General features: G+C 46.4%; 1 protein-coding gene across 8 annotated transcripts in view; it reads left to right on the top strand.

Annotated features, from left to right (window-relative positions):
• Positions 1-27,134, top strand: part of Mcc (MCC regulator of WNT signaling pathway) — a 279,992-nt gene that overhangs the window by 234,521 nt on the left and 18,337 nt on the right. For all 8 annotated transcript variants that reach the window (XM_029547051.1, XM_021214402.2, XM_029547050.1 and 5 more), the window contains 6 exons: positions 1,380-1,526; positions 2,567-2,656; positions 4,012-4,160; positions 9,201-9,341; positions 13,417-13,520; positions 18,365-18,548. In XM_029547051.1, coding sequence (XP_029402911.1) covers positions 1,380-1,526; positions 2,567-2,656; positions 4,012-4,160; positions 9,201-9,341; positions 13,417-13,520; positions 18,365-18,548 — 815 coding nt within the window. The remainder of the gene's footprint in view (positions 1-1,379; positions 1,527-2,566; positions 2,657-4,011; positions 4,161-9,200; positions 9,342-13,416; positions 13,521-18,364; positions 18,549-27,134) is intronic.

Below are 27,134 nucleotides of genomic sequence, written 5' to 3'. Positions count from 1 at the left end.
AGCTCTGAATGCCCAGGTGTACCTTCTGGCTGACTGCATCTGGTGCTTCATTCATTTGCATTTTGGGGCACTGCAGTCAATCTGAAGCATAACAGGCTTAGTAGTACTTTCCCATCATTCTAGAGCTAAAGACAGGAGCTTCAGAAGTTCAAGGTCATCTTGATTGCATAGCAAGCTTGATAATAGGCCTGGTACTGTGATAATAAAAGTGTGTCCATGGTTATCATAAAGATTGCAACTGTCCCCACTTTTGGGATGTTTCTCCCCTTGGTGGCCACAGAGCAGTAACTACACATAAGTGAGGTGTTAATAGAGCATATTTTATTTTATTTTTTAAATTTTATGTGAAGGGTGTTTTATGTCTATGCATCTTACATGTAACTGGTGCATGTATAGGTCAGAGTAGGGTATCTGGTCCCCTGGGACTATAGTTACAGATAGTTATGAGCCTCCATGTAAGTGCTTCAAATTGAGCCCTGTTCTCCTGGAAGAAAAGTCAGGGCTCTTATCACCAAGCCATCTCTCCAGCCTCTACTCTTGTGCCTTAAATGTATTCACAGGGCCCTGTTTTGTTTGTTTTGTTTCATTTTTGTTTTTGTTTTTTCTTGCTTTATTATTTAAATGTTCCTCTGCACTGTACCAGGGATGCTCCTGAGCCTTGGTTACCTGGAGGAAAGCTGTTGGTACCTTCGCTGACACTCCAGTTTGGTCTCACTTCTCTCCCGAAGCCCTGTCACTAATAACTCAGTTTGCCTAATATTGCATATTCTCCAGATGCTCTGTACACAGTCCTACATCCCCATCCCCTCTCTACCCCACCTATGCCTCTACCAAGCCCACCCTGACATGTTCTCCTATGGAACCCAGTTCTCCTATCATATACCTCTTTATATACCTTTTTATACTTTTCTGTAGTAGCTTCAGGTGGAGGTACAGTCTTCCCAAGTTCTGCTGCCTTGGTGGACTGGAGACAGATATTTCTAGCAATTTGCATGTGTGTGTGTGTGTGTGTGTGTGTGTGTGTGTGTGTGTGTGTGTGCGTGTGTATGTAGACCCTTGTTCTCTATACCTGTGTGGCCTCTGGGTTTCCTAAGACTAGAGATCACATCCTTATCCGAGTTGCCCACTACAGCATCAGATGCTTTTCTGCATCCCTCACTCCTGTGTTGAAAGCTTCCAACACTTAGGTTGCATAATTCCCCTTCTTGCTTGTGAATAAGAGATGATTGGTCAGCAGTGAACCCACTTAAGGACTCAGTGGCTTCAGTGGACTTGACCAGCTGAGCAGCACAGTGGAAAACTTTGCCATAGGCTGTCTGGCTCTCTTGCTCTTTAACTCGGGAAACCACCAACTTCATCTAAAGGGATTATGTTTTCAGGTCCGAGAGCTCCAAACTCGACTGCAGAGTGTACAGGCTACTGGACCTTCTAGCCCAGGTCGCCTCACCCCTGCCAATCGCCCAATTAACCCCAGCACCGGAGAGCTAAGCACCAGCAGTAGCAGCAATGACATCCCCATCGCTAAGGTGAGATCCCTGGGATGTGTCTGGTGGGGTCGGAACACTTCTTATCTAAAAAACCCAGCTGTGGCTGAGCTCACCGTTGTGCAGGCATACCAGTACACATCCTCTAGAGGCTTCCCCCTGAGACTGAGTGTCAACTCTACCAAATCAAGCTGCAGGGAGAGATAACCCACTAATAGGTTTAAGTCTCTCTTAGACTGCAACCTGTATACCAGGTCTCATTAATCAGCCTACTGGAAAATGTCACAGCTGACAAGCTATTGTGGAGAGTTTTGTCAAGTGTGACTTCACAATGGATGGGTACTTGCTTTCAAGGAACTATCAGCCCTTAGGGGACCCTGAGTGATGAAGCAGTGAGTCCCCCCTCAGAAGAATGACAGCCATGCCAGTGGAAGAATGACAGCTGTGCCAGTGGAGAAAACACATCACAGAGCTGAGTGCGGAGGTGCAGGCCTGTAATTCCAGCCAGGAGGCAGAGGCAGGAGGATCAAGAGGTGCTCCAGGCCATCCAGGAGTGCATAGTGGGACACTGTCCCAAAAGAAATAAAAAAGAAAGAAAAGAAGTACATTGTTACCATTTGTTCTCTGCCATAGCACCTTTGCCAGGCTTTTGTACACTTTCCTAAAAAGACCCTGTCACGTGGTACCAATGGCAGGTGTCTTCCTGCCTGCCAGCACTTAGAGTCTCCACAATGAAGCTGTTTCTCAGCCTTCATGTTTAGTAAGTTAGGTGAAATGGTTGCTTCTTGACCATGCGTGAGTTTTGTCTCCTAAGGAACATTTTGAATGGTAACAACTGGAGCACTACAGGCATCTTGTGGCTAGAAGCCAGAGATGCTACACGATAGCTCCCTCTACCCTAGCCGAGGTACCTGGGCCCCAAATGTGCTGAGGTCTAGAAGCCCCATTTTAAGTTTATGGCAGCGGGATTGAGCCAGGGAATGATTTTAGTTCACAGGGCTAAAAATTGTGTAAATATTGCTTCAACCTATGCTATGCGGGGGACTGGTGTGGACTTTCTGATCGATTTTTCTTTGTTTAAGATTGCTGAGAGAGTGAAGCTGTCAAAGACGAGATCTGAATCGTCATCATCTGATAGGCCAGTCCTGGGCTCGGAAATCAGTAGCATCGGGGTGAGTGTTGGTGACGGGCCAGGGAAGAAGGAACCCTTTAACAGCTACCCAGACCCTGGCTCCTAGAGGACAGAAGTGTTGATGTTCACCTTCAATTTGTCAGTTAATTGCATAACAAACCGTAAGGGTTTCATTCCACAGAGGCAAAGTCAAATGTATAAAGTTTCTAAATGGTGAATTGCTACTTCAGCTTTAAAGTATATATCTCCCCCGATTCCCCCCTCACACACTTGAAACCTTCCAAAAACTAAATAACATTTGGTTAGTTATTGGTGATGCCCATGAATGTCATGAAGATATCTGCTCCCAGAGACCTAGGGAGCTGCAAAACTCCAAAAGAACTATCTCTTGGCACATACAACTTGAAGGAGAGCACATTATTCAGGGAGTGGGGACTAGTGCCTTGGAAGCGGGGCCCATAGCTAGCAGAGCATGGATTAGACCTGACTGTTCAGTGTGAGTCTTCATACAAGTGTCTCTCGCCTCCAGGGAGGGAGACTGAAGGCTGGTGAGGGGACAACAGAGTAGGGAGTAGTTCCAGTTCTTTTACTGTTTTTTTTTTTGTTTTTTAAAGATTTATTCATTTATCTTTTTATTTTATGTATATGTATATGTGTGCTCTCTCTGTGTGTACATCTGCATGCCAGAAGAAGGCATCAGAACCTAGGATAGACATTTGTGAGCCACCATGTGGTTGCTGGGAATTGAACTCAAGACCTCTGGAAGAGTAGTCAGTGCTCTTCACCACTGAGCCATCTCTCCAGCCCTATAGCTTAAGTTCTTTAAGAAGAATGCTCTATGATTGGGTATGGAGCCAGGAGAGCTACCTACTTGATTCTAGGGCAAAAGGAAAGGGTCTAAAAAACCAACCCCAAAACTTACTTTAATTTCCTAATTTAAAGTTTTGCATTGAGCGAAAACCACAGGTGTCCAGATTCTGTGCCAAATCCCAACTGTAAGGATAAAGAGGACAACGTCTCTCTTGGGCCACCATCACCCAAGACTATGGCTGTAGACTGTCAGGAGTTCAAGGCAGGAGGAGAAATTCCAGACTTTTTAAAGTCCTGACTTCTCAGGCCTCTCGGAGAACTGATCTGCTTCTTGTTTCCAGTCTGAGCTATTCGGGAGGTGCCGCTGTGAGCTGCTTGTGTTTCACACGAGACTGTCACAGTCATTCTTTTTTTAATGCTAGAATTATACCAACTGAGACCCATGAGACTCAGAAGGGTGACCATCTGCTGGCTCCAAATTCTTAAGGGATCTTGGCTTTAAGTTGTCACATGTGCAGATTGTACCTGGGGACCGGTGTTTCTGACCTGACATCTCTCTGAGGGGAATTGTGCTCATTTGTACAGGTTTCCAGCAGTGTGGCAGAACACCTGGCCCACTCACTCCAGGACTGCTCCAATATCCAGGAAATTTTCCAGACACTCTACTCACATGGATCTGCCATCTCTGAAAGCAAGATTAGAGAGTTTGAGGTGGAAACAGAACGATTGAATAGGTAAAGAGCGATCTGACATATTTCACTGGAGGGAGGGTGGGGGCGGGGGTGGGAGCTGCTCCCGACCCTCTTTCTAAAGGATCATCCAAGTTGGCTTGTGACTTGTGAGCTGGAGTGAGATTGCCAGGCTGCTGGGATTGAGATGGAGACAGGACATACTTGTGGCAGACAGGGTCAACGTCACAGGCTCAGGACAGACATTCCCACAGGCCCCGTGCGTAGGGAGGTTGAACCCATGCATTCTGACTGTGCTGTTACTGTTCTAAAAATCCTTAACCATGTGTGGACAAGGAGCCCCGCCCTGCCTTCTCATTTCATGCTGGACCTTGTGAAGTACAGAGCGAGCGAGTCCTGAGAGCAATCCACAGATAATGTCAAGTAGGTCATAGATGACTGCCAAGCATGCGGGCCAGTGCTGCAGAGAGTCACAGTGGGAAGTCCTGGAATGTTGAGTCAGTGTCAGGGGGTGCTTGTGTTTGCCAGAAGTAGCAGAAGCAGTGTGCTGGAGCCGATCTTGGCATCGGCCCCACATGTTGGTCTAACTCCCTGCTCTTTCTAACTCACTGCTCTTTCTGAGGGCTGTCTGCATTTCTTTATGCACTCTGCTCGTATGCATCCTATCCTACCATATACCAACTTTATAAATTCTAGCCGATGCTCTGGACATAGACAGATGTAGGATGCACTCCTGCTCCTTGGTGAAGACAAGCTTACTGCACTCTTAGTGACAAGGGAACTCCTTCAAAAGCTGAGAAAGGACCACAGCCCAACCTGCTAACCACGGGCTGACTCAGCCTCTGTCCCCTTGAACAGTTTCCAAGGATGGTGTGGCTGCCTTGACTTAGCAGTCCTCAGGGAGAACACAGGAAGGGGTTAGAAGGCTCGTGAACTAATCAAGAAAGAATGTGAGCACTGATTCCCATCTACCATTGCTGAATTCCATTCCTCTTGTGTGTGGCAAAATGGAATAAATCAAACTAGCATGTTACTCCTCCCTGATACGAAGCTGTTTCAGTCCTTGAGAACAAAGGGAATGTGGTGATCTAGGTCATCTCAAAGATTACTTTTTAAAAATAAACATACGTGTGCCGTGTGCCAATGTCTGTGTTGGTATTAGTGCATGAGTGCCTACGGAAGCCAGAAGCATCAGATCTCCCTGAAACTAGAATTATAAGAGGATGTAAACTGCCTAGCATAGGTTCTGAGAATTGAACTTGGATCCTCTGCAAGAAAAGCATATGCTTTTAACTGGTGAGCCATCTCACCCGGCCCATTTGAGTGATTTTAAATTTTGAAATTAAACAGTTTCCTTGTTAAATCCAAAGTCTTTTAAAGTGCCAGTCCTGATGAATAGCTCATAACAACAAAGCAGAAACCTTTTCCTCCAGTGGCCTTCCCAGCCTTAACCCTGAATCAGATATGCCCTTTCCAATTGAATGAAGCCATGTGCCTTCAGGGAACCCTCCCTTCAGATGAAGCTCTCTTCCCTGGGATTTCAAAGGCGGGCTTTGTTGCTGAACTTGAGTAAGGCACCTTTCTTCTCCGTTCTATGCACCCAGGAGAGAACAAAGAAGGGGCACTATTTAGTACTCAAAGCGCAGGTTGTGTGTTTAGCATCACACAATGGATGCTCACAGAAAAATGTCTTAATATTCAACTTGTGAGGATTAGGCTAGTCTCCCTCCGCAATGAGAAAACAAAGGCTTTGAAGTGGGAAGTTGGGAGATGAAGTCCAGCACAGTTATTTAACAGGCAGAATTCCAGACTTTGCCCTTCACCCTCACCCTGTTGTTCTATGATCATAGCTGTGGTCAGAACCTGGGTCTTCTTAGAAATACTGTCTTAATGACTGTTATTTTATTCTCTCAACATTAAAGGACTATTACTCTTTAAGAAAAAATAATAAGGCTAGTCTTTAACTCAGATTTCCTTGGGTTAGTGAAACATAAGGACACAAAATTGTACTCAGTCATGTTGCACATCATCTGTGTTAAGCACCTACTGTGTGCTGAAGTGTATAGCATGAAAAACAGAGAAGAGCCCTGATCTCCTGAAGCACATGTTCTGTTAGGGAATGTAGAAGGATCACAGTAGAGGAAACGCCAAGTAATCTGGACCCTGAAAGAATCAAGTTATTTATTTGTTATTGTTGTTATATTGGATGCTGGAGGTTAAAGCCAGGACCTTATAAAGCTATCCAGCCATTCTAACACTGAGCTGTATCCCTTGCCTGAGGATTATTCCTTGATAAGTAGTGGTCCATGGAAGTGTCTCCACATAGGAGAGGTTTATCATGAGGTTTAAAGGAAAAAGAGCAACCATGACAAGGTTGGAAGAGTCTTAATTCTGGGCTGGAGAAAAGTGGTGTGAAAGAGGAGCCATACAAAGGCAGTAGGACCGAGGTAGGGCGAGGCCCTGGAGGATGCACAGGAAGCAGGAGGACCACCAGGCAGAGGCTGGCATAGATGCAGGATCGGATTCTATAGCAGATTTTACTCTGTAGCCTAAATATAGTTAGAAGGCGTTTTCAACGGGAAGAACAAAACCTGTTCTGCCTTCTGGAGCTTCGAGGTAAAGGATAGAAAGAGTGGGAACCGGGAGATGACTGTGACAGGCCAGGAGCCACAGCACACAACACATTCAGAATAAGGGAAGCCTCAGGCACGTTAGGTCTGGCTGTAAGGAGAGGCTCTGAGATGTCCCAGTTGCTGGCCTGTAATGCTAGGAGCTTGGCAGTGGTGACTACCAGTGTGGGGAAGGCGAGGGAGAGCAGGATGAAGAAAACCGAGCTCCCTGTCTTTGTTAAGTTGGAGGCAGTGTGTAACCCCCGCAATGGGAATGCCAGGAGGCAGCTGATGTGTGGGACTGGCACTCAGAGTGTGGTGTGTGCTAGAAAAGATGGGAAGCCATAGAAACAGAGTGCCTTCTGGAGCCACAGACTGGCTAGAAGCACCCCTAGGGAGAGCCTTGACAGAGGAGGGGCCTCTCCCCCAAGCCTGAGCCTGAGGAAACCCCAACCCTCACAGCCTTTACATCTAGAAGAAGACCAGCAGGGGCCGTCCTGACCTGAGCAAGGAAGGTGTTTCAGGCAGGGATGGTTTAGGTGCAGCCACATGTATAGGTCAGTAAGTGGGGTTAATGGCTTCCAATTAGCAAAGACTGCTGTACTGGAATTATAAATCAGAGAGTGGGGACTATTGACAGAAGCCAAAATGAACAAAAGCTGAAAAGTGTGTGCTTCTAACACTCCACTCACTCGCTGTGCCCCGTAGGCAACTCCACTCTGCCCTAAGATTTTTGCTCAAGGCCAGTGGCTTCTACAGGCCAACTCTCTCAGGAGTCAACTGATTATCTCTTGAAGACTTGCTTCTATGAAGACGGTGAAAGAGTGTGCTCTGTGGGAAATGGAGGATCACGCTCAATGTCCTAGGACAGAAACTGGAGAAGCTGAAGGATCTACATTTGTTTGTTTTCTGACTTTTCCTCAGAGTCATTGCTTTGACTATACAGTTCTGGAGCTGATATAAAAGAACCTAAAAGTTCTTACTGCTGATTGTCCCAGTCACTGGTATTGATAGACATCCAGCCTAGAAGGCCCTTGGGTCGTGATCGCAGGTCTCTGGTCTAGTTCCTAGTTAGGGACAGCCTGGCAGAATTGTCCTAATTGTTCACAAATTCACCTTTGGCTAGTGTTCTGTTGAGTGTGGTTAACAGCACAGGATCTAGGTTGAGCAGCCTTAAGTTCCAAGTCAAGGAACTTGACCTTTCACTATCTGAATGCATCTCCTGACCTTGGAAACGGGTTTGATCATACCTGACTGGGCAGGCTGATAGAGGAAGACCCAGCAAAGGCTCATCACAGAGCAGCCATTATGACCCTGGTGTGGCATATTGCCCCATGCAATGGGGCTTGTTGCAGTATAACTGGAGTTTCTTTGCAGAGTTATGGGATGCCAAAACTGTTGCTCTCCTTACTATAGACCCTTGGCCTCATACAGTAAAGGCACATGGCGTAGGTGTAACTGGGTACCAGAGTCTAATTTCTTTGTGGTGGTTGTCTTTAGTTTTTTGAGTCAGGGTCTCTCTACATAGCTGTAGCTGCTCTAGAACTCACTTAAATTTAAAGAGTGCCTGCCTCTTGAGTTCTGAGATTGAGACCATGACATTCAGCCCTGTGTCTTTATTTTTGCATCACACTGAAGTCCACGATTATTTTCAGTTGTTCTGTGTTCATTATACTTGCTAAAATACCTACCAATGCCATATCATCTTTGTAATTACGTGTGTTGGATATATGAATTCTCATGTACATGTGTGTATACATGAAAGAAAAAAAAACCCATCAAGTGCCTTTCTCAGTCACTCTGCACCTTCTTTTCATGAGGCAGGGTCCCTTACCTGGATCTGGAGCCAATTTGACTAGGCTGTCTGGTGAGCAAACCCCACAGATCCATTCCTTTGCCTTCCTGGTGCTGGGAGTTTAGATGGTGCCACTTTGCCTGGCTCTCAAGTGGTTACAGGGGATTGAACTCATCATCTTCTAGTGCTTTTGCCACAAGCATTTCACTTTGCTGAGCCGTGTCTCCTGCCTCTCATATCACATGTGTGTTATATGTATGCGTCTGCGTATGTATGTTTGTCTGTGGCATATGAATGTGTGTTCCTGTGTGTACTTACCCATGCATGTATGTAGAACTGAGAAGTTGATATTAGGTATCTTTCTCCATTGCTCTTCACCTTAGTTTTTGAGACAGGGCCTCTCAGCAAACCCTGAACTCACCAGGCTGGCTGGCTAGCAATCTCCAGGAAGCTGCCTGACTCTGGCCCCCAGTCCACCTCACTAGAATTACAGGTGCACGCCACCATGCCTGTGTGGGGATCTCCACACAGGTTCTCATGCTTGCATGGCAAGCACTTTATCCTCTGGTCCTCTCCCTGCCATGTTCTCTTACCATGACCATCTGGCCTACTTTCGAGTGAGACAAGTGGAATATCGGACTGCAGTCCTAGCGTGTAAAATCAATGTTCTTTTCTTTGTAGTCGTATTGAACACCTCAAATCCCAAAATGATCTTCTGACCATAACCCTGGAGGAATGTAAAAGCAACGCCGAGAGGATGAGCATGCTGGTGGGCAAGTACGAGTCCAATGCCACAGCCCTGAGGTTGGCCTTGCAGTACAGGTAGGAGAGCCAGAGGGGCCAGACATCTTGGGCATGCTTTTAATTGTTTAACATTTGTTTGTTTACTTAAAGTTAATTAATGTTGTTAATTAATTTAGAGTACTTAAATGTATACTTACTTAAAATTAATTTATATTATTTACATAAATACAACAAATTAGTAGTATTGACAAAAGCAATGAATTAATAGAAATAAAATTATTTTTAAAATGTATTCACTTGCTGTGGGTATGCATGCATGCATGAGTGCATACATACCACAGTGCATGTGTGGAAGTCCAAAGACAACATGGGAATCCATTCTCTCCACCATGTGGCTTTCAAATTTGGAACCGAGGTTGTCAGGCTTGGCCCTCTGTGTGCCGTCACCCTCTGAACCATCTCACTGGCCCATTCTCAGTGTCCTTGCATGTGCATCTGTGGAAATCCTTAACATAAAAGGAAAGGCATAATGAGGGGCTTGGACCTGCAAATATTAGAGTGGTTCATACTGAAAACCAACTAGTGTCCCTCAGCAACTAGGAGAGTCAGATAATCGAGGTGGTAGCATACTTGATGTGCCCCCACTATTCCAATTCAGACTAAAGATTAACTAATTCATCTGAGTGATGCCACCCAAAACATCAGTGTGGGGGGTCAGGGAGATGGCACTTAACCCGCCAAACCCAATGACCTGAGTTTCAGCCTTGAAACCCACTCTTGCATATTGTCTTCTGACCACCGTGCATGCACTGCAGTGCCCCCCTCACACCACGTGTAATAAATAAGTGTGAAAAGCAATCCCTGTTAAAACATACAGCTCTGTGTTCTATTTCCATTTGTTCCTTCTATTCGTTATTCATATGCATTTATTCAGTTTGTTATAGAATTTCTTGGCTTGTTTGCTTTCAGTCCTAGAGAGTGAACCCAGGGATTTGCACAAGCTAGCACGTTCTCTCCCACTGAGCTGTGCTGGAGCTTGGCATAGTTCTTATTTTTGTTTTTTGTTTTGTTTTGCTTGAGGCAGGATCTCTGTCTAACAGCCCTGGCCGTCCTGGAACTTGCTCTGTAGACCAGGCTGGCTTTAAACTCAGAGACCTGCTTGCCTCTGCCTCTCATGTGCTGGGACTAAAGTCATGTGCCACCATTTACTGGCTGTTTTTATTGTTTTAACTTATCTTTTTAAAATTTACAAACATTTTCCATACAGTATGTTTTGAGCATGTTTCCCCCTCTCCAGACTTCTCTCAGGTCTTCCCTCTGCTCCTTAACCACACACCCTTTTGTTCTTCCTCTCTCCCCATCCCCCTAATCTTAAAAACAAAGACAAAAGGAAAAAACCCACAAAAAGGAAAGCTAAAACAAATAAGCAAAAGACAAAATAAGACCAATAAGACAAAACAATGCATAAACAAAACAAAATAAAATCCAAAGTCCACATACAAAAAAGTCATGGAATTCATTTTGTGTTGGGCAACTACTCCTGCCATTGGGCCTGCCCTGGAGTGTTTTATATACCCAGTGACATCCCACTGGAGAAAACTGATTTTCCCTTTTGTGGGCAGGTATCGGTTGCACATAGCTTTGGTTAGGAATGGGAGCCCATGTCTGCTTCTGCTACCAGTGCTTGGGAGCCTGTCTGGCTTGAACCTGTGCAGGTCTCACACACGCCTGGCATAGGTCTTAAATGCCGCATAACAGTCTGCTCTTATCTTGGACGGCTGAATCCAAAGCTGCACTTTATGCGTTTTACAGTCCTAATTTTTCTAAAAGACCTCTGAAGACACTGGGCATTAAAATGATTCAACAGTAAAAGGCCTGGTGCAGATAATATTGTCATGCTCTGAATGCTTTCCTTGGGATAACTTTCCCAAAGCAGGAGACATGAGTATCACCATAGCTCTTCAGTTGGTTTCCATTAAAAATACGCCACTTGATTACCGGCATGGTGATAGGGCTTATGCCTTTAATCCCAGCACTTCAAGACAGGCGGATCTCTGTGAGGTTGAAGCCAGCCTGGTCTTCAGTATGAGTTCCTGGACAGAGAGAGCTACACAGAGAAACCCTATATTTAAAAAAAAGAAGAAGGAGGATGAGAAAAGAAAAGAAAAAAAGAAAAGGAGGGAAGGAAGGAAAGAAAGAAGGAAGGAAGGAAGCCAGTTAAGAAGTTGTAGTTAATCCATTTGCGAATAGGTAATAAAACTTTTCTTTCTCACTGCCTATTTTTTAAAAATTACATTTATTTTGGTTTTACACCATAGCATGGATGTAGAGGTCAGAAGACAATATGCAAAAGTGAGTTCCACTGTGTGGATCCCCAGATCAAACAATGTGAGGCTTCGTGGCAAGCGCCTATACTCACTGAGCTATTACCCTAGCCCCATTCATTATTTTTAAAAGCTGAAAAACTGTCACCATCTTCTGAGGTGTGTCAGTGGCTCTCACAGACCACGCCCCACCTTTGGTCTCAGGGGGTGCTGCCCACAAGCACATCCCGAAGGATGAAGCCCCTCCTGCTTGCCTGCCTTTGCAGGGAGCTGCCTGCACCACAAGCTCACTAGCTTGATGTGACCCTTTTCTTAACTCTTGGCTTGGGGAGGGGTGATGAGCATGGAACCAATTTAAACCAGATGGCTTCTCTGTTAATGTCGATTAAAGCAGCAGTATTTCCCTTGTTCAGCTTGGAGAACCTCATCAAGCATTTGCTCACAAAGGAAATCTTGCTGCCGCAGTGAACCTCTTGTCCTGAGCACACTAAGCACATGGGTGTGTTTTGCCTCTTGTCTGGACATGGGTCTGTGTGTATCAGAAGTGGACTCTCTGTGTGTGTGTGTGTGTGTGTGGAAGAGAGAGAGAGAGAGAGAGAGAGAGAGAGAGAGAGAGAGAGAGAGAGAGAGAGAGAATGAATCTCATCTCACTATATAGTCTAAGCTAGGCTCAGACTTGTGGTCCTCTTGCCTTACATGTGGGAGATAGACATGTGCTCTGTCATGCCTAGCACAGAGACGGTTGGTTCTTGGACTCAGCTTGCATGCTCAGTGGGTGATGGGCATAGAGAAGAATAACTTTTCTTTCTCTTGGACACCCTAGCTCAGACTATTACAAGAAACCTAACCGACATTTCATGAGGTTTTTATAAGAATCCCTGTTTGCACTTTCTATGGGGATGGAGCTGTTCTCTCTCTGTGCTCAGCACCGTGGGGAACGGCAGCCATGTAATGACTGCACATGGGTATTATGGCCACTGCACAGGAGGACATGAGGTTTCCATTGGAATTAACTTGAAATAGCCACATATAGCTATTGTCTACTGTACAGTACACATATAGGTCAAAATGATTTTCTCCTTAAGGGGAGTTTTAGTAGCTGTTGAGTGCTGCGTGCCAGGGTCAGGCGTCTGTGAGTGACTTGGCTAGCTGGGTGATGTCTAAGGGCTCCTCTGAAGGTCAGTGTCAGCTAGGGCTGTTTCTGAAAGTTGCTGAGACCACTAGGACCTGCTTCCAAGCAGACTGTGTCTCTCCAGCAGCCTGGCTATAGGCTACAAGTCTTTGTTCCTCTTGATCCACATAGGTCTCTTCATAGGGCTTCCCAAGATGACCCCCCCCAACCCCCGTATCCTCAGAGAGAGAGAACAGGAAGTGGAGAATGATCAAGATGGAAGTCATGATGTTTGAAGAGCCTACTGTTGGGTGTGGCACATCATTTCCATTAGTTAGAAAGACCAACCCTGACAGAGTCCAGGGGACAGTGGAGAAGTATGCATACCAGGATGCAGGCTCAGTAGGGGCTACTATGGACTGCGTACCATAGGTGTGTTGCATGTCTCTCTTGACTTGTCATCAGAAGGACAACCAGTTTGCCCCTCCCTCTGTTGCTGCTTCTTGTGTATTTTTCTAGAACATTGTTTGTTTTTTTAAAAAGAGGTGAACATACCAGCAAGGCACTGGTTTGTCTCAGGAACATGCACTTCTCCATGGAGTGTTCTTCACTGTGTGGGTGGGGAGGGTGAGGCAGGCCCTGGGCTGGAGTGGCACTAATGATGAGGATCATCGCCATTCATGGCCAGTGCTGATGCCAGGCTGCACTTCTCTTGCAGTGAGCAGTGCATAGAAGCCTATGAACTCCTGCTGGCCCTGGCTGAGAGCGAACAGAGCCTCATCCTGGGGCAATTCCGGGCAGCTGGTGTGGGCTCCTCCCCCGGTAAGTGTCCCCTGAGTTCCCCCTGTGCTGCTCCCCATCTTGTCCCCACTGTTCCTGGCATCGAGTCATCTCCCCGAGACACAAAATCTGCTTGTCAACTGTGTTTTCCGTTCTCACCCATGACTGGGTGTGTAAATTGTTTACATTGCATGAAGCAAGAACTGGAGTGGAAACCGGATCACAGACAAGTTAAAACAAACAAGCACTCTTAGGAAATGAGTTCTCCTGGGCTGACAGGGGGAGCCGAGGGTGTGGGGCTCACAGGGCTGTTCAAGGACCAAGGCATTGTGAAGCTGCCTACTGAAGATCCCTTTGCTGCTGCTGTGGCCATCGTCGGTCTTCTTGTCTCTGTGGTTATGCTGGTTCCCTAGGTTCAGTACTGTGAAGAGCTTTGAAGCCTAGATCTCCACCTCCATAGATATCATGAAAATATATGTATATATATTATATAATTTATATAAATTACCTGGATTTGAAAGTGTTTTCTGGGCTCTGGTAGCATAGGTATGTCTGATGGCCTTTGCACCAGCCTGCCATCTTGTCCTTTACTCAACCTCAGTGGTCAAGTACCCTTTCGGCCTCATTTGTACTTCAGACTCTTGGCCAGTGGTTCCCAGCCTTCCTAATGCTGTGGCCCTTTCATACGATTCCTCGCGTTGGGGTGGCCGCCAAGATAAAATTATTTTCAATGCTACTTCAGAACCTTAATTTTGCTGCTGTTATGAATCATAGTGAAAATGTCTGACACAAAGCCTCCAAAGGCGTCTCGACCCACGGGTTGAGAATTGCTTCTCTATACTGTTCCCCCACTTCTGCCTCTGTGTAAGCAAAAAGAGCATGTGGGCTCCTTCACCACATCGATAAAACTCAGCCAGTGACAGCGGCTCCAGGGCCTGCCCTGGTGTGAGGGGATCACAGTACAGTGCTGGAGAAGGATAACATGGCAGCAAGCTTGCCCTACCCTTAGCGTTCCCCCAGACACTGGCTCACCAAGGCTTTTGTACAAGTAGCCTTTTGGGAGAAATAACACCAATTCTGTAAAAGTCAAATGACCAGGTGCTTCCCAAACCTTCCACAGTGGCCAGTATGAGCAAGCCAGGTGTCCTCCTGTGTGGCCACTAGGCTGTCAAGAACTTGCTCGGAGCTGTAAGCTGCAGGCAGGGGATAATAAATGGATAGCTCTCCGATGGCTATGTGCTTCCAGTTGGCCTTTTCTCTCTAGGACACACCACCAGAGTCCACCCCAGGCACCTTCTAAGTGAATCGCCTATCCCTGCCAACTCCCTCGTTGCTGCCTTTGTAAGGATCCTTAGGGTTTTCCTCCCTTGGTTTTGATCCTCTGGGGAACTGGAGTTGGACCTGAGGCAGGGAAGCAAGCAGCATGACTTTCCTCTGTTTACCCAGGCTCTCTGACAAGGGAGCAGTTATCTTTGATCTGGGTGGCCACTCTCCATTCCCCGACTCCACCCTCTGGTCCTGTCCCCACCCAGACCCACTTTGGTTAATAATATTCAGAGCCCAACCTAGCCCAGGAGCAGAAACTCTGCCAACACTTCCATTAGAAACCTCATTTTTTTTAGGGTCTTTTAACTGAACCATAAAACTTTACTCCTCATATGAAACAGATTCTAAAATGATCTTGGCCTGCTGTCAGGATTTTTTTTTTTTTATAAGAAAACCATCAATTAAAGGAGGAAAAAAATCCATCATGTCCTAGTTTGTATCACAGTATGTCTTAACCTGTTCCACAAGCGAAAGGCATCTTTATTAAGCTGGTGCCTCCACGGAGCAATTACTTGGTAGGGGCTGAAGTGGCTCTAAACAACCCAGCATTTGAAATGTTTGCAAGAATAATGAAGTGTTCCATGTCTCCCTCCTCCCAGGTAACTCCTGCATGCATTAATAAGATGATGCCATGCCTACTTTAGAACAGAATATAGAGAATAGTCAACTGGTGAGGTGTGTGTGAACATCCTAGTAGAAAGAAGAAACGAGGAGGGAATGGCTGGAAGTCCGTCTGAGGGGTGTGCTTTCAGTACAGGGAGCACACCATACTGAAGAGTGTTCTCCTATTCTCCATAGAGCTAAGCCTTGCCCTACCCGCTGACAGGGACAGTTGATCTGTCACTCTGCCCGAGGTGCCATCTAAGCAAGAGCTAGTTTGTGACATTTACTCACCGGGTCAATTACTGTCATTGCCTTTGTTTGTTATTGAATTCACAGCAATCATTATGTTCATGTGAGAAGGTTTAGCCCAGTGGTTTTCAAACTATACTTTGGGACACCAGAGGGGTGTCTTTGGGTCTCAGCAATGGGCATGGAGGGTGGAGAAGCTGAGTATGGCCTAACCTCTGCCACTTCACCCAACCACATTTATGTTTTTAATGTTCACTATCCCAAGTTTCATGGGAGAAAAAAAATTACACATCTGTGGTGTGCGGGTGGCAAGCCAGTGGTTTGTTTGACCAAGACAGTTCTTGAATTGTTATGAAGATTTTGCTCTTTAGAGTATGGTCTTAGTCACTGTTCTATTGCTGTGAAGAGACACTACGACCCAGGCAACTCTTATGAAAGAAAGCGTTTGACTGGGGGCTTGCTTAGAGTTTGTGGTTTAGTCTATTAACATCACGGTGAAGAACATGGTGGCACACATGGTACTGGAGCAGAAGCTGAGAGCTATATCCATCCGAATCCACAGGCAGAAAGAGAGAGGGGTGCAGGGAATTGGGGGGGGGTAGACAGAGAGGGCAGGAGACTGGGCCTGGCTTTGATTTTTGAAACATTAAAGCCCACTCTCAGTAACATACTCCTTCCAACAAGGCCATACCTATTACAAGCAGAAAGAGAGAGGGGTGCAGGGAATTGGGGGGTAGACAGAGAGGGCAGGAGACTGGGCCTGGCTTTGATTTTTGAAACATTAAAGCCCACCCTCAGTAACATACTCCTTCCAACAAGGCCATACCTATTACAAAAACCACACCTCCTAATCCTTCTAATCCTTTTAAATAGTAACACTCCCTGGTGATTAAGCATTCAAATACCCACACCTATGAGGGCCATTCTTATTCAAACCACCACAAGTAGTTTTTTGGTTCACAGCAAAGTGAAGAGGGAGTACACAGGAGTCCCTTGCCCTGTGCACAGCTTTCCCTATTATCAACAACAGATATAACAGATTTTATTGTCTTACAAAGTTCCAGGTCTCTATTAGAAATTCCTTGGGTGTGGCAAGTGGACAATGACATGAACCTGCGATTGATGGTTACCATCTAGGGAAGTCCCTTTCAGCTCTGCTCTCCCTAAGAACCACTCGCTGAGTTTGTTTTTTGTTTTTTTGTGGTTTTTTTCTTATCTTTTTTTTCTTTTTTAAAATTTGTAAATTTTTGTTTTTTTTGTTTTTCTAAGACAAGATTTCTCTGTGTGTAGCCATGGCAGTCCTGGAACTTGCTCTGTAGACCAATCTGACCTCGGAACTCACAGAATTCTGCCTGCCTCTGCTTAGCAATGCCCAGCAAGTGCTGGGATCAGAGGTGTGCGCCACCACCACCTGGCTCTTTTTCTTTTCAATCTACCTATCTTTTTTTTTTTTTTTTTTCTTTTACATTCTAAGAGTCAAACCCAGTGCCTTTTACAAATCAGGCAAGGGATCTGCTCTTGGGCCTTTTTGTGTTTGTGTGTAGTATATGCACATGTTCCAATGAATGGCTATATGCACTTGTATGTGTGTGTGTGCATATGGAAACCAGAGATTGAGGTCAAGAGTTTTGTATCATCTTCTCGTCAATTAATTAATTAATTTTGAGACAGGATTGCACTATATAGTCCTGGCTGGCATGGAACATGCTATGTAGACCTGTCTAACCTTGAACTCACAAAAAGATCTGTTTGTCTCTGCCTGTGCCTTACTAGTTCTGGAATTAAAGGCGTATACCACCACTATATTTACACACGTACACACACACATTGCATGTGTATATGTATATGATGTAAATGTATATGTATATATGTAGGCAGGTTGTTTCTCTGATCCTGGGCTCCTCAGTTCGGTTAGGCTGAATGTCTATTGAGCACCAGGGATCTGCCTGTCTCCTCCCCGTCTCCTCTCGAGTGCTGAGATTGCAGATGTGTGCGTGTACTGGTTATTTAAAGTCAGGCACTTTACTGATAAGGTCATCTTGTAAACCTCACTGAGCTTATTAAAGGTATGTATAGTTCTACCTTTTCCATTAGTTTTAAAATCCATACCAAGAATGTGAATATCCTGAACACGAGCTAACTTCAGTATCTGGCTTTATGGTTCTTATACCCCTGTGTCCTCGCCTAGCCTCGTCACCCGGCTTCTGGAACTGTATGAGTTAGCCACCTTGGCCAGGCTGAGAGGAGTAATACTGGTGTGGGGGGAAATAAAAACAAACAAACAAAAAGCTCCAGTTTGAGCTGTAGTTACTTGTTGTGTCCCCATTGTCCTGCAGGAAGCTCTGACAGTGTTATTGATGCGTGGTGCTGTGGCATTTTACCCCAGTTTCTCCCTGTCCTCGTTCATGAAATGCCCATGTATAGGAGACATGAACCTGAGTGGGAAGAGGTACCGGCAACAGGGAAATGTAAACATTAGCATGTTAGAACTGGAGGCTGATGGTGGAGATCGTGCTATCTGTGAGGCTATGGAGCCCATGCCAAGGGATGCCTTCCCATCCCTTCTCAGCTACCCCACCAGCCCAGAGCCTCCTCAGCCCCTCTGCTCACTGTGCCCTCCGGAACTGAAAGTCACTTACAGAATCATAGCCTGGGCTTTCCTGACTCCACTTGCCACTGATTAACCCATTGGCTTCTCTGTGGTGTAGGAGACCAGTCAGGAGATGAGAATATCACTCAGATGCTCAAGCGGGCTCACGACTGCCGGAAGACTGCTGAGAACGCCGCCAAAGCCCTGCTCATGAAGCTGGATGGCAGCTGCGGGGGAGCCTTCGCTGTGGCTGGCTGCAGCGTGCAGCCCTGGGAGAGCCTGTCCTCCAACAGCCATACCAGGTACCGCTCCATTCTCTGCCGGGTGGCTCCTCCGCCTCCAGTGGGCTTCTCGCTGGTCCACTCTAGATTTGGATAATAAGACAGGGTTGCTTCATGCTTACAGTGTGTTCTACCCAAGAGCTATGAGGAAGGGCTAGAAAGTGGCCTTGTTATGCTTCTGTGGAAAGTACAGTTCAGAGAGACCAGGCTGTAGAATATGGTAGACATAGCACAAGAGCACAGTCTCTGTCTGCACTCCTCTCTCCCTATACTGTTCTGCTCTCTGTTTCTTTATTATTCTCCATTTCCAGGAATGACCAAGTGACTAAGGCTCACTGCTAAAAAAGACCCAGCCAACCTTAGGCTAGGTCCAGAATCCGCTCTCCTTCCTTGTGCCCTTGTCCTCCAAGAGCTCTTCTCTGGCAAGAGGCCCTCCCGTCTCCTTTATCAAGTGAGGCTGTATTTATAGCCCCTCTTAAGCAGGCACTTAACCATGAACCTCTGGTCACATTTTCCATCCAGGAATCGGAGGGCTCTCAGAAATGGTAACAAAAGCAGTGGAGACTAAAGTGCAGTTCTTGGAGCAGGTTGATCTTTCTCCATGGGGCAAGGTGCCAGAATGAAGCCCCTTGTAGCCTTTTAAAAAAAATCATTTCTGGCTACAGAAGGTCTACTGTGATGCATGCCCCCCCCCATGCCGATTCTCAGACTGGAATCTAGTTGTTAGTTTCCTACTGGACTTTTCCTTTACGGAAAGCCAAGGATGATATACTCCGGTTTCACAGGTAACACCACCTTGGCTCAGAGATGTGCAATTGACTTGTTTAAGAGCACATGCCTGTTAAGAGGGAAATCTAGAACTTCACCACCAAGCACAGTATCCCTCCCGCTCCCTGGCCCTCAGGTCAATAAGACAGTCCCCTTCCACGCAAGTGACAAGAGCTACACAAGGATCGATGGGATGTCTAGTGCCAAAGCACAAGTACTGATGTTTTCTTGAAGCCTAAAAGCAATTTGACACTTCCGTCTCCCACTGGAGGGTACCAGCCATCTGTCTCGGTATATCATATACATACACTGGACCCCGTGTCCCAGGAGGGAGCCCATTCCCAATCTTACACTTGGCCACTTGGACACAAATACAAGGGGCTTATTTTTTCTACACTTTAGCAGCATGTGTCTTATTCAGTAGCACATTGATGGTAATTTTTCACTTAAAACCAGACTCTTGTGTTTAAATACAGAAGCAGGTGCCCTTTCCCATGGTGTTTATAATCTATCCTTTCCATGTTTGTTTATGTAGGTATCCAGTGCTCAGCTCCTCAGTGAGACTCTTCTATACAGTTAGTGATTGTTAAGAGTTAACAGAAAATGTCTTGCTTAATTGTCTGCACATAGCTTTCCTTCCTGCAAATAATTCTGCTGTTTTGGTCTGAGTCAGAGATGACTCCGGAGTCTGTCAAAAGAGAATAAATTTCAAACCTGCTATTAGTGGATATTAGTGATTCTGAATACTTGTTACAGGAGATATTTGGTATCTAGGTAAGCTTGTTTCTTAGAACATTTTCTTGAGAAATTTAATTTTTGATCTTGTATTTCCATTTATATATATATATATATGTGTGTGTGTGTGTGTGTATGTATATATATGTGAGTGTGTATATATGTATATATGTGTGTAAATATATGTATATATACATATATATATGTATATATATATAAATGTGTGTGTGTGTGATATTTACTTTATTTACATTTCATATGTTGTCCCCTTTCCTGGTTCCCCCTCTGAAAACCCCCTATCCTCCACCCTGCTCACCAACCCTCTCACACCTGCTTCCTGGCCCTGGCATTCCCTGACATTGGGACATAGAGCCTTCACAGGACCAAGGACCTCTCCTCCCATTGATGACCAACTAGGCCATCCTCTGCTACATATGCAACTGGAGCCATGAGTCCCACATGTGTACTCTTTGGTTGGCGATTTAGTCCCCGGGAGCTCTAGGGGTACTGGTTAGTTCATATTGTTCTTCCTCCTATGGGGCTATAAACCCCTTCAGCTCTTGGGTACTTTCCCTGGCTCCTTCATTGGGGGACCTGTGCTCAGTCCAATGGATGATTTTGAGCATCCACTTCTGTATTTGTTAGGCACTGGTGGATCCTCTTTGGAGACACCTGTAACAGGCTTTTGTCAGTAAGCACTTGTTGGCATCTACAATAGTGTCTGGGTTTGGTGATTGTATATGGGATGGATCCCCAGATGGAGCAGTCTCTGGATGGCCGTTCCTTCAGTCTCTGCTCCACACTTTGTCTCTGTAACTCCTTTCATGGGTATTTTGTTCCCCCTTCTAAGAAGGATCGAAGTTGGTTTTGTATTTCTATAGGATGAGAAAAATTCAGATTCAGACTCCCTGCTTTCAAAAAGAAGCTTATTATTAATCCCAATACCTGGGAATCAAAGGCAGGTGGATCTCTGAGTTCAAGGCTAGCCTGGTCTGCAGAGTGAGTTCCAGGACAGCCAAGACTACATGGAGAAACCCTGTCTCAAAAAACCAAAAACACCACTACCACCAAAAAAGAGCTCACTAAAGACTGGCTGTTTAGGGTTGGCTCATTGGGTGAAGTGTTTGCTATGAGGACCCGAGTTCAGATCCCAGCACCCACGTAACTGCTGAGTAAGCATGATGGTCTGCCTCTAATTCTAGTGCTCAGGACTTAGAGATAGGGCACGGAAGACCCATACCGTACATGTACTATATATGTGTACGAAGAGGGATAGGGGTCTCTTTAAAAAATGCCATTTCCTCCTCTCGCCCCTGTCACAGCCGCTCAGAGCCTGTATAGAAGAATACACAGGGAATACGTGTGGCTCTCCATAACCATAAAACAGACACAGTTGGTGTGTCTTTGTGTTTTTATGATAGACATAGGTCAGAACAAAGTTCCTAAACATCTGACTACAATATTATGAGTATTTTTATTTATAAGCCTTGGAATTCTGGCCCAAACACTGTCCTGTGATAAGTTTTTCAAAAATAGAAGGAAAATGGGGCTTTCTGAGGCAGACTTTGTGTGGCCCAGTACACCCCCTACTCTCCCACTGTAACCACTGTGGTGCAGAGAGATGTGCGGTCAGGGTATCAGCCCCTCTTATCCAAGGTCTCACAAAAGGAAGGCTCAGGTCAGGTCCCTGGAGGCATCTCCTAGCTCCCAAGGACAAGAGGGTTAATGGATTTGGGAAGGAGGTGCAGAGGTTAGCTGCCCAGCAAAAAGGATATGGATGAGAGCCACCTCTGAGAGGATGCTCTTAGCAGGATCCCAGCATGAAAGAAAAAAAAAGACATTTATTTTTTTCTTTTAGATTTCAGCTGCAGATCCATCAAGCATACTTGTCTTAATGGATAGAGCAGCCAGGTAAGGCCGATTGCCTTCATAGCTTTATCAACATATCACAGCACAGAGGCAAATGGACTGAATTGTCTGTAAGTAGAGGTAGGCGTTATCAAGCAGCGGGCGCTCTGTGTCAAGCGCTGGATTTTTCTTATTCCGTGGAAGTACATTAACCGATCCCGTCCACGACTGTGCAGAAAAGCCACAGCAAGTGTGCCCTCCTACCTCCTAGGAAGTGTAATTGAGGCTATTTTCTTTCCGCATAATATGGGCCCACCGGTATGCAATCTGTGAAGGATGATTTCAGCCTTTCCCTGAAGCCTCCTCGGTCCTTGGGTACCTTAAGATGCTGACTGGCTGGTCATGACATCTGGGGCATGATTTCCAAACTGGAGAAGAGGCAATAAAGCACCAGAAGGGCCTGGTGTGCACCCTCTGTGGTAGTCCTGGCTAGAGTAAACTTTCATGGGGGAGAACAAAAATGCTTTTGACCAGTGGAACACTGTCTGTTGCAAAGGTGATGTCCTGGAAACACTGTCCAGTTAGGAGAGTCCTCTGCCACCCCCAGCTGCACCCTTCAGGGAATGAGTCAGATGGGCTTGGCTTGGCTCACATCAGTGAGCGCCAGCACCCAACTGAGGCACTCCTCAACAGGAGTGTGTGCTGATCTGACCCTGGTCACTTTCCTTCTCAGCTCACATGACTGGAGTAGCACTATGAACTGCTTTCTGGACTTTTTATTTCTTCATCTGAAGACCTAACTTTAGGGATCACTCAAATCTGTACACCCACTTTAAAAACAAACGATTAAGACCTATCATTACAAAATGCAAAATATGCAATGTAAGGTCTCCATGCTAGGGCCCCTACCAGGAAATGACCTCTGGGAAATACCTTGGGATAGAAATTCATACTACAACCGGGGTCTTATAAATTAATATTTGGGGTCACAAAGGACAGAGACATGTAAAATAGCTTAAGAGAGGGCTCCTGATTGAAAGGTTATGGGCCCCCTATATGCATGAGATAAATAGGAGCTTAAGGCAGAGGACTGTCATACTCACGAGCGACGTGCCCTGCCTGTGAGCAGTCACACACACATCCCAGGCTCCGCATCCAGCCGTTGTGGCTCTGCACTGGCGCCATTCTCATCCCGGTGCACCAGCCTTCCCTGGGTGACAGAAAGGAACCAGGCTACCTGCATTTATATATGAGGCTAACTGGCTTCATTGGCACCATAAGAAAACCCCAGTGGCCATGCCTGGGTTGGGACCATGCTGTTCTTTTAATGACGGGGATGGGGGTCATCTGGAAGTCAGAGATGGCACTGGTGCAGAGGAACGGAAGAAGTGGCACTTGGCACAGAGAACTAGTGTGAATGGTTGTGTCCAACAGCAGACAGGGTAGGCAGAAGGGCAGGGGTATGTTTTGATTTTTGAGCCTGACCCGCATGCTCCTCTCTTGGGCTATAGCTTGTAGCTTGAGCATCAAGGATGTTCTGGCAGTCAGCCAATGCAGAACAAACTATCTTGATAAGAACTCCAACGGAACAGAGGGTCACCAAAAGAAACCCAGGGCTCTTGTATCAGTCCTGAGAAAAGCAGGGCAAAGCACAGACATGCCTAGCTGGCTGTGCCGGGCTCTTCATCCACAGGTTTTCCTTCCCTTTGGCTCTCAGAGCATCTCCAGGCACCAGCCCGGGAGAGGAGGGATCAGGCCCTGTAGAAAGTGATTTATTCTGCTTGACAGCTGAGCTCATCCTGCGTTCCAAGCCGGGAGAGGTAATGGATGACCTAGCCCTCTCCAGGCAGCCAACAGAGGCCCTCGGGAGGCCGGAGGAAGGGCCAGTGGCTTCTCCTCCTCTCACCATCAACATAATCATATCGGGCTGTGGGATGTTGCAGGCATGAAGCAGAATTGCAATTACCATCGCCTGGTCTGCTCCCTGCTGCTGTCCTGGAAGGGGGAGAGCTAGGCTGGCAGGGTGGAGTCTGCGGTGCACGCCTTGAAGTTTAGCATCCCCCTGCAAAAGCAGTGGATGCTCTTGGCTCCCAATAGCATAAGATCCGTGGACCATGGCATTCTGCACCCTTTTTTTTTTTTCTTTGTGTATAGCAAAGAAACCAAAACCTTCCTTTCTGGCCAGGGAACAACCTGCAGGCGAAGAAATCCAATACTCCCTGTCCAGTAGTGTTCGTCCAGAGGGGGTCTTAGTGATTTCTAAGGCCTTTGAACTTCATTACAACTTTCCTACATGATGGCAGGTGTCTGACCTCTGGGGGAATCCTAAGGCTGCTGATGGGTCACTTAACTCAGCTGTCAGGAAAGTGTCCCTTGTCCTTTTTCTTCACCCAGAATGCACACGGGGTGGCACCTGGATGGCACCATGAGCTCACCCTTCCCCTACTCTGCGAGGTAGAAACCACCCTTGTTCCTTTTGACCACAGCCAGCTAAGTTAGGCAATTCTCTCTAGGCTGGGGCATGCCAGAAGAAGGCTGTGCAGGTGTGACTGGCTTCAGAGCCCTATCAGCAATCATGACTGTCCACCCGAAAAAGCAAACAGCTGCCCCGCCCCTAGGAAAATGTGGGGCCAGCCAATTAGGTAGGTACCAGTGAGTTTCCATTTGTTGATGTCCTGGTGGCAGGCACAGGGTGTAGTCTGTCTTGAGGAACAGATTTATGTCATCCCTCCCCTACTCCCCAGAGGTCTTGACATCGTGGGTGCTGGGGGAAGGGTGTTCCAGTCTAGGTAAGATGGAAGCACAGAAGGAACTACATCAGAGCCAAGAAGTGGTGAGATAGAATAGAAATAGAAATTCAAATGTGTTCTCTCTCTCTCTCTCTCTCTCTCTCTCTCTCTCTCTCTCTCTCTTTCTTCCCCACCCCCAGCCCCCTTTATTTTTGAGACAGGGATTCTCTGTGTAGCCCTGGCTATCCTGGAACTCACTCCATAGACCAGGATGGCCTCAAACTCAGGGATTCTGAGTGCTGGGATTAACGGTGTGGACCACCACCACACAACTCCATACCATCTCTTTAGGTCGTGCACAAGAGCTTAGGGAGCCCTAGCTTTGAACTCTCCGAATTTCACAATTTTTATTTGAAACGAAAGTTAACACAGGCTCTTTAGTTATCGATGCCATAGTTCCCAAACTAGCAATCTGGAGATAGTATGCCCAAGTGGTGGTTGGCACATGGATGGATGGCGGTGATTGTCTCCTGTTTGGTTTGGTAAATAATTTTTTTAATGAAAGGAATGGCTTGTAGCTGAGTTAAGGTGTCATGAGGGAAGATTTTATTGCTGAGGCTGAGCCCGCCTCTCAGCTGCCTGGCAGAGAAACCCTGTTGTTCTTCCTTCATTGGGTAAACCCAGGGCTTGGGGAGCAGGCTCTACCCTCCACCCTGGGCAATGCCACGTGAAAATGCTGCCTACTGAGCTGTCTTGAATTTTGTTACTCCCTCACCTGGGTCTCTTTGTCACTGTTGAGTGTGTGAAGGTGAGCCTTACACTTAGGCGTCTGTGTGTCTGGAGTGCCTGTCACCTAACTGTTTGCAGACAGGCCAGTGGTGTGTACCTCCAGTCCTGCAGCACCGCTCTAACGTACCCCATGCTCTGCCCTGATTCCTTCAGCAGCCTGGTTCTTTAGGGGTTCCTAGGGGTAGTGCTGAGGCCTGAGAGGTGCTGCTATGTCCTTCTCATTCTTCCTAAAACGTAACACACCAGATGGCACCTTGTTTTTGCCTTACCCTGCTTTCTCTGCTCACAAGTACTCTAAGCTTCCGACATGGCCCCTAGAATTCTTGGAGTGCCCCTCTCCAGGACTTCTAATCTCTTTGACCTTGCTTTCTTGCATCTTTCCTTAGCATAGTGACAGACCAGAGAGATAGGAAGACACTTAAGTCCGGCCAGGGGCATCTCTTCCAAGCACCCAAACTTACATCCATTCTAATCCTAGAGAAGATACTGTCCTCATAAACCCTTCCTGAGGGGACACTTGGTCACCTCCTGCATACTCTAGGCACACCACACATACGAAGACATATGGCTGTTTCTCCTATTGTGATTAGTGACATGGCATTGGCCATAACTCCTCCTGGCTGGCCAAGCTTGCTGTTTTGAGTTTTGCATCTTCTCAGCCCCCAACAACCCTCCCTCCAGATATCCACAGGGATCTAATTCTTGCCTCCTTTAGGTTATAGCATTGTCATATGGGCCTTTCCCTTTGCTATTTCGGATAATAAATCTATCTCCATTTTGCACTTTCCAAGTCTCTCATTTCACTCTTTGTCATGGTGCATACCATGTCAGCTACACTATATAGCTTGCTTATCTCTGCCATTAGAACACAAGTTCCACAAAGGTAAGAATTTTTTCAGGGCCTTGGAAAGTGTCCTATGGTAAGCACCCTGACATTTCTGAAATAAATAACAATGTTGATTGAGTGCTTTCGATGTTACTGATTTAATGGCCTTGTGTCTCAAAATGTTTTATTGTTATCACAACTTTACAAAGCATCTGTGCTATAACCTGGCCAAGAAACATGAAATCTACAGTGTGTAAGATGTTTGGGTCACAAGTGACAGTTGGCACGTCAGTATGAGAGCACTCTGCAAAGGACAAGGACCAGGCTGGTCACTGCATATAGATACATAGCATCTCTGTATAGATACTGCCTTTCAGTACATTGGTGCATGGTTCTGGGTATACACATTTGCAGAAAATGATTATTAGGGATTTGAATATAAAGGCTAGGGTGTCAGGACATTCAGGCCATCCTGCCTCTCTCCCACCCCCACCCCCACCCCCCGCAAGGAAGAACTGTGGCTGAATTCTTTGTCCTAGATTATCTGGAGGCAGAATTTCTTCCTCTACAAGCCTTTAATGGTCTGAAGGAAACCTATCCATATCATGGTGACTACTCTTCTCTACCAAAATAGCCTTCCAGCATCTAAAATCTACCCTCACCATATCAGGTAGATGGCTGTCTTGAAAGTACCTGAGTTCTGCAGCCCAACCTACGTGGCATAGTAATTCCCCCTTTCCAGGGCCCCAAAAGTGTTCAGGCTGATGGCCAGGCTCATCCTGTTCACTCCACCTCCCAGGGCTTCTTCCTGACCAGAGGGACAAAGCAAGACCACACACCACCACCACACAGGCGCGCGCGCGTGCGCGCACACACACACACACACACACACACACACACACACACACACAC

Source organism: Mus pahari, chromosome 15, assembly GCF_900095145.1.
Source record: "Mus pahari chromosome 15, PAHARI_EIJ_v1.1, whole genome shotgun sequence".
Classification (NCBI taxonomy): domain Eukaryota; kingdom Metazoa; phylum Chordata; class Mammalia; order Rodentia; family Muridae; genus Mus; species Mus pahari.
The sequence above is the reverse complement of the archived record's forward strand: the minus strand, read 5'-3'. Positions and strand labels throughout refer to the sequence as shown.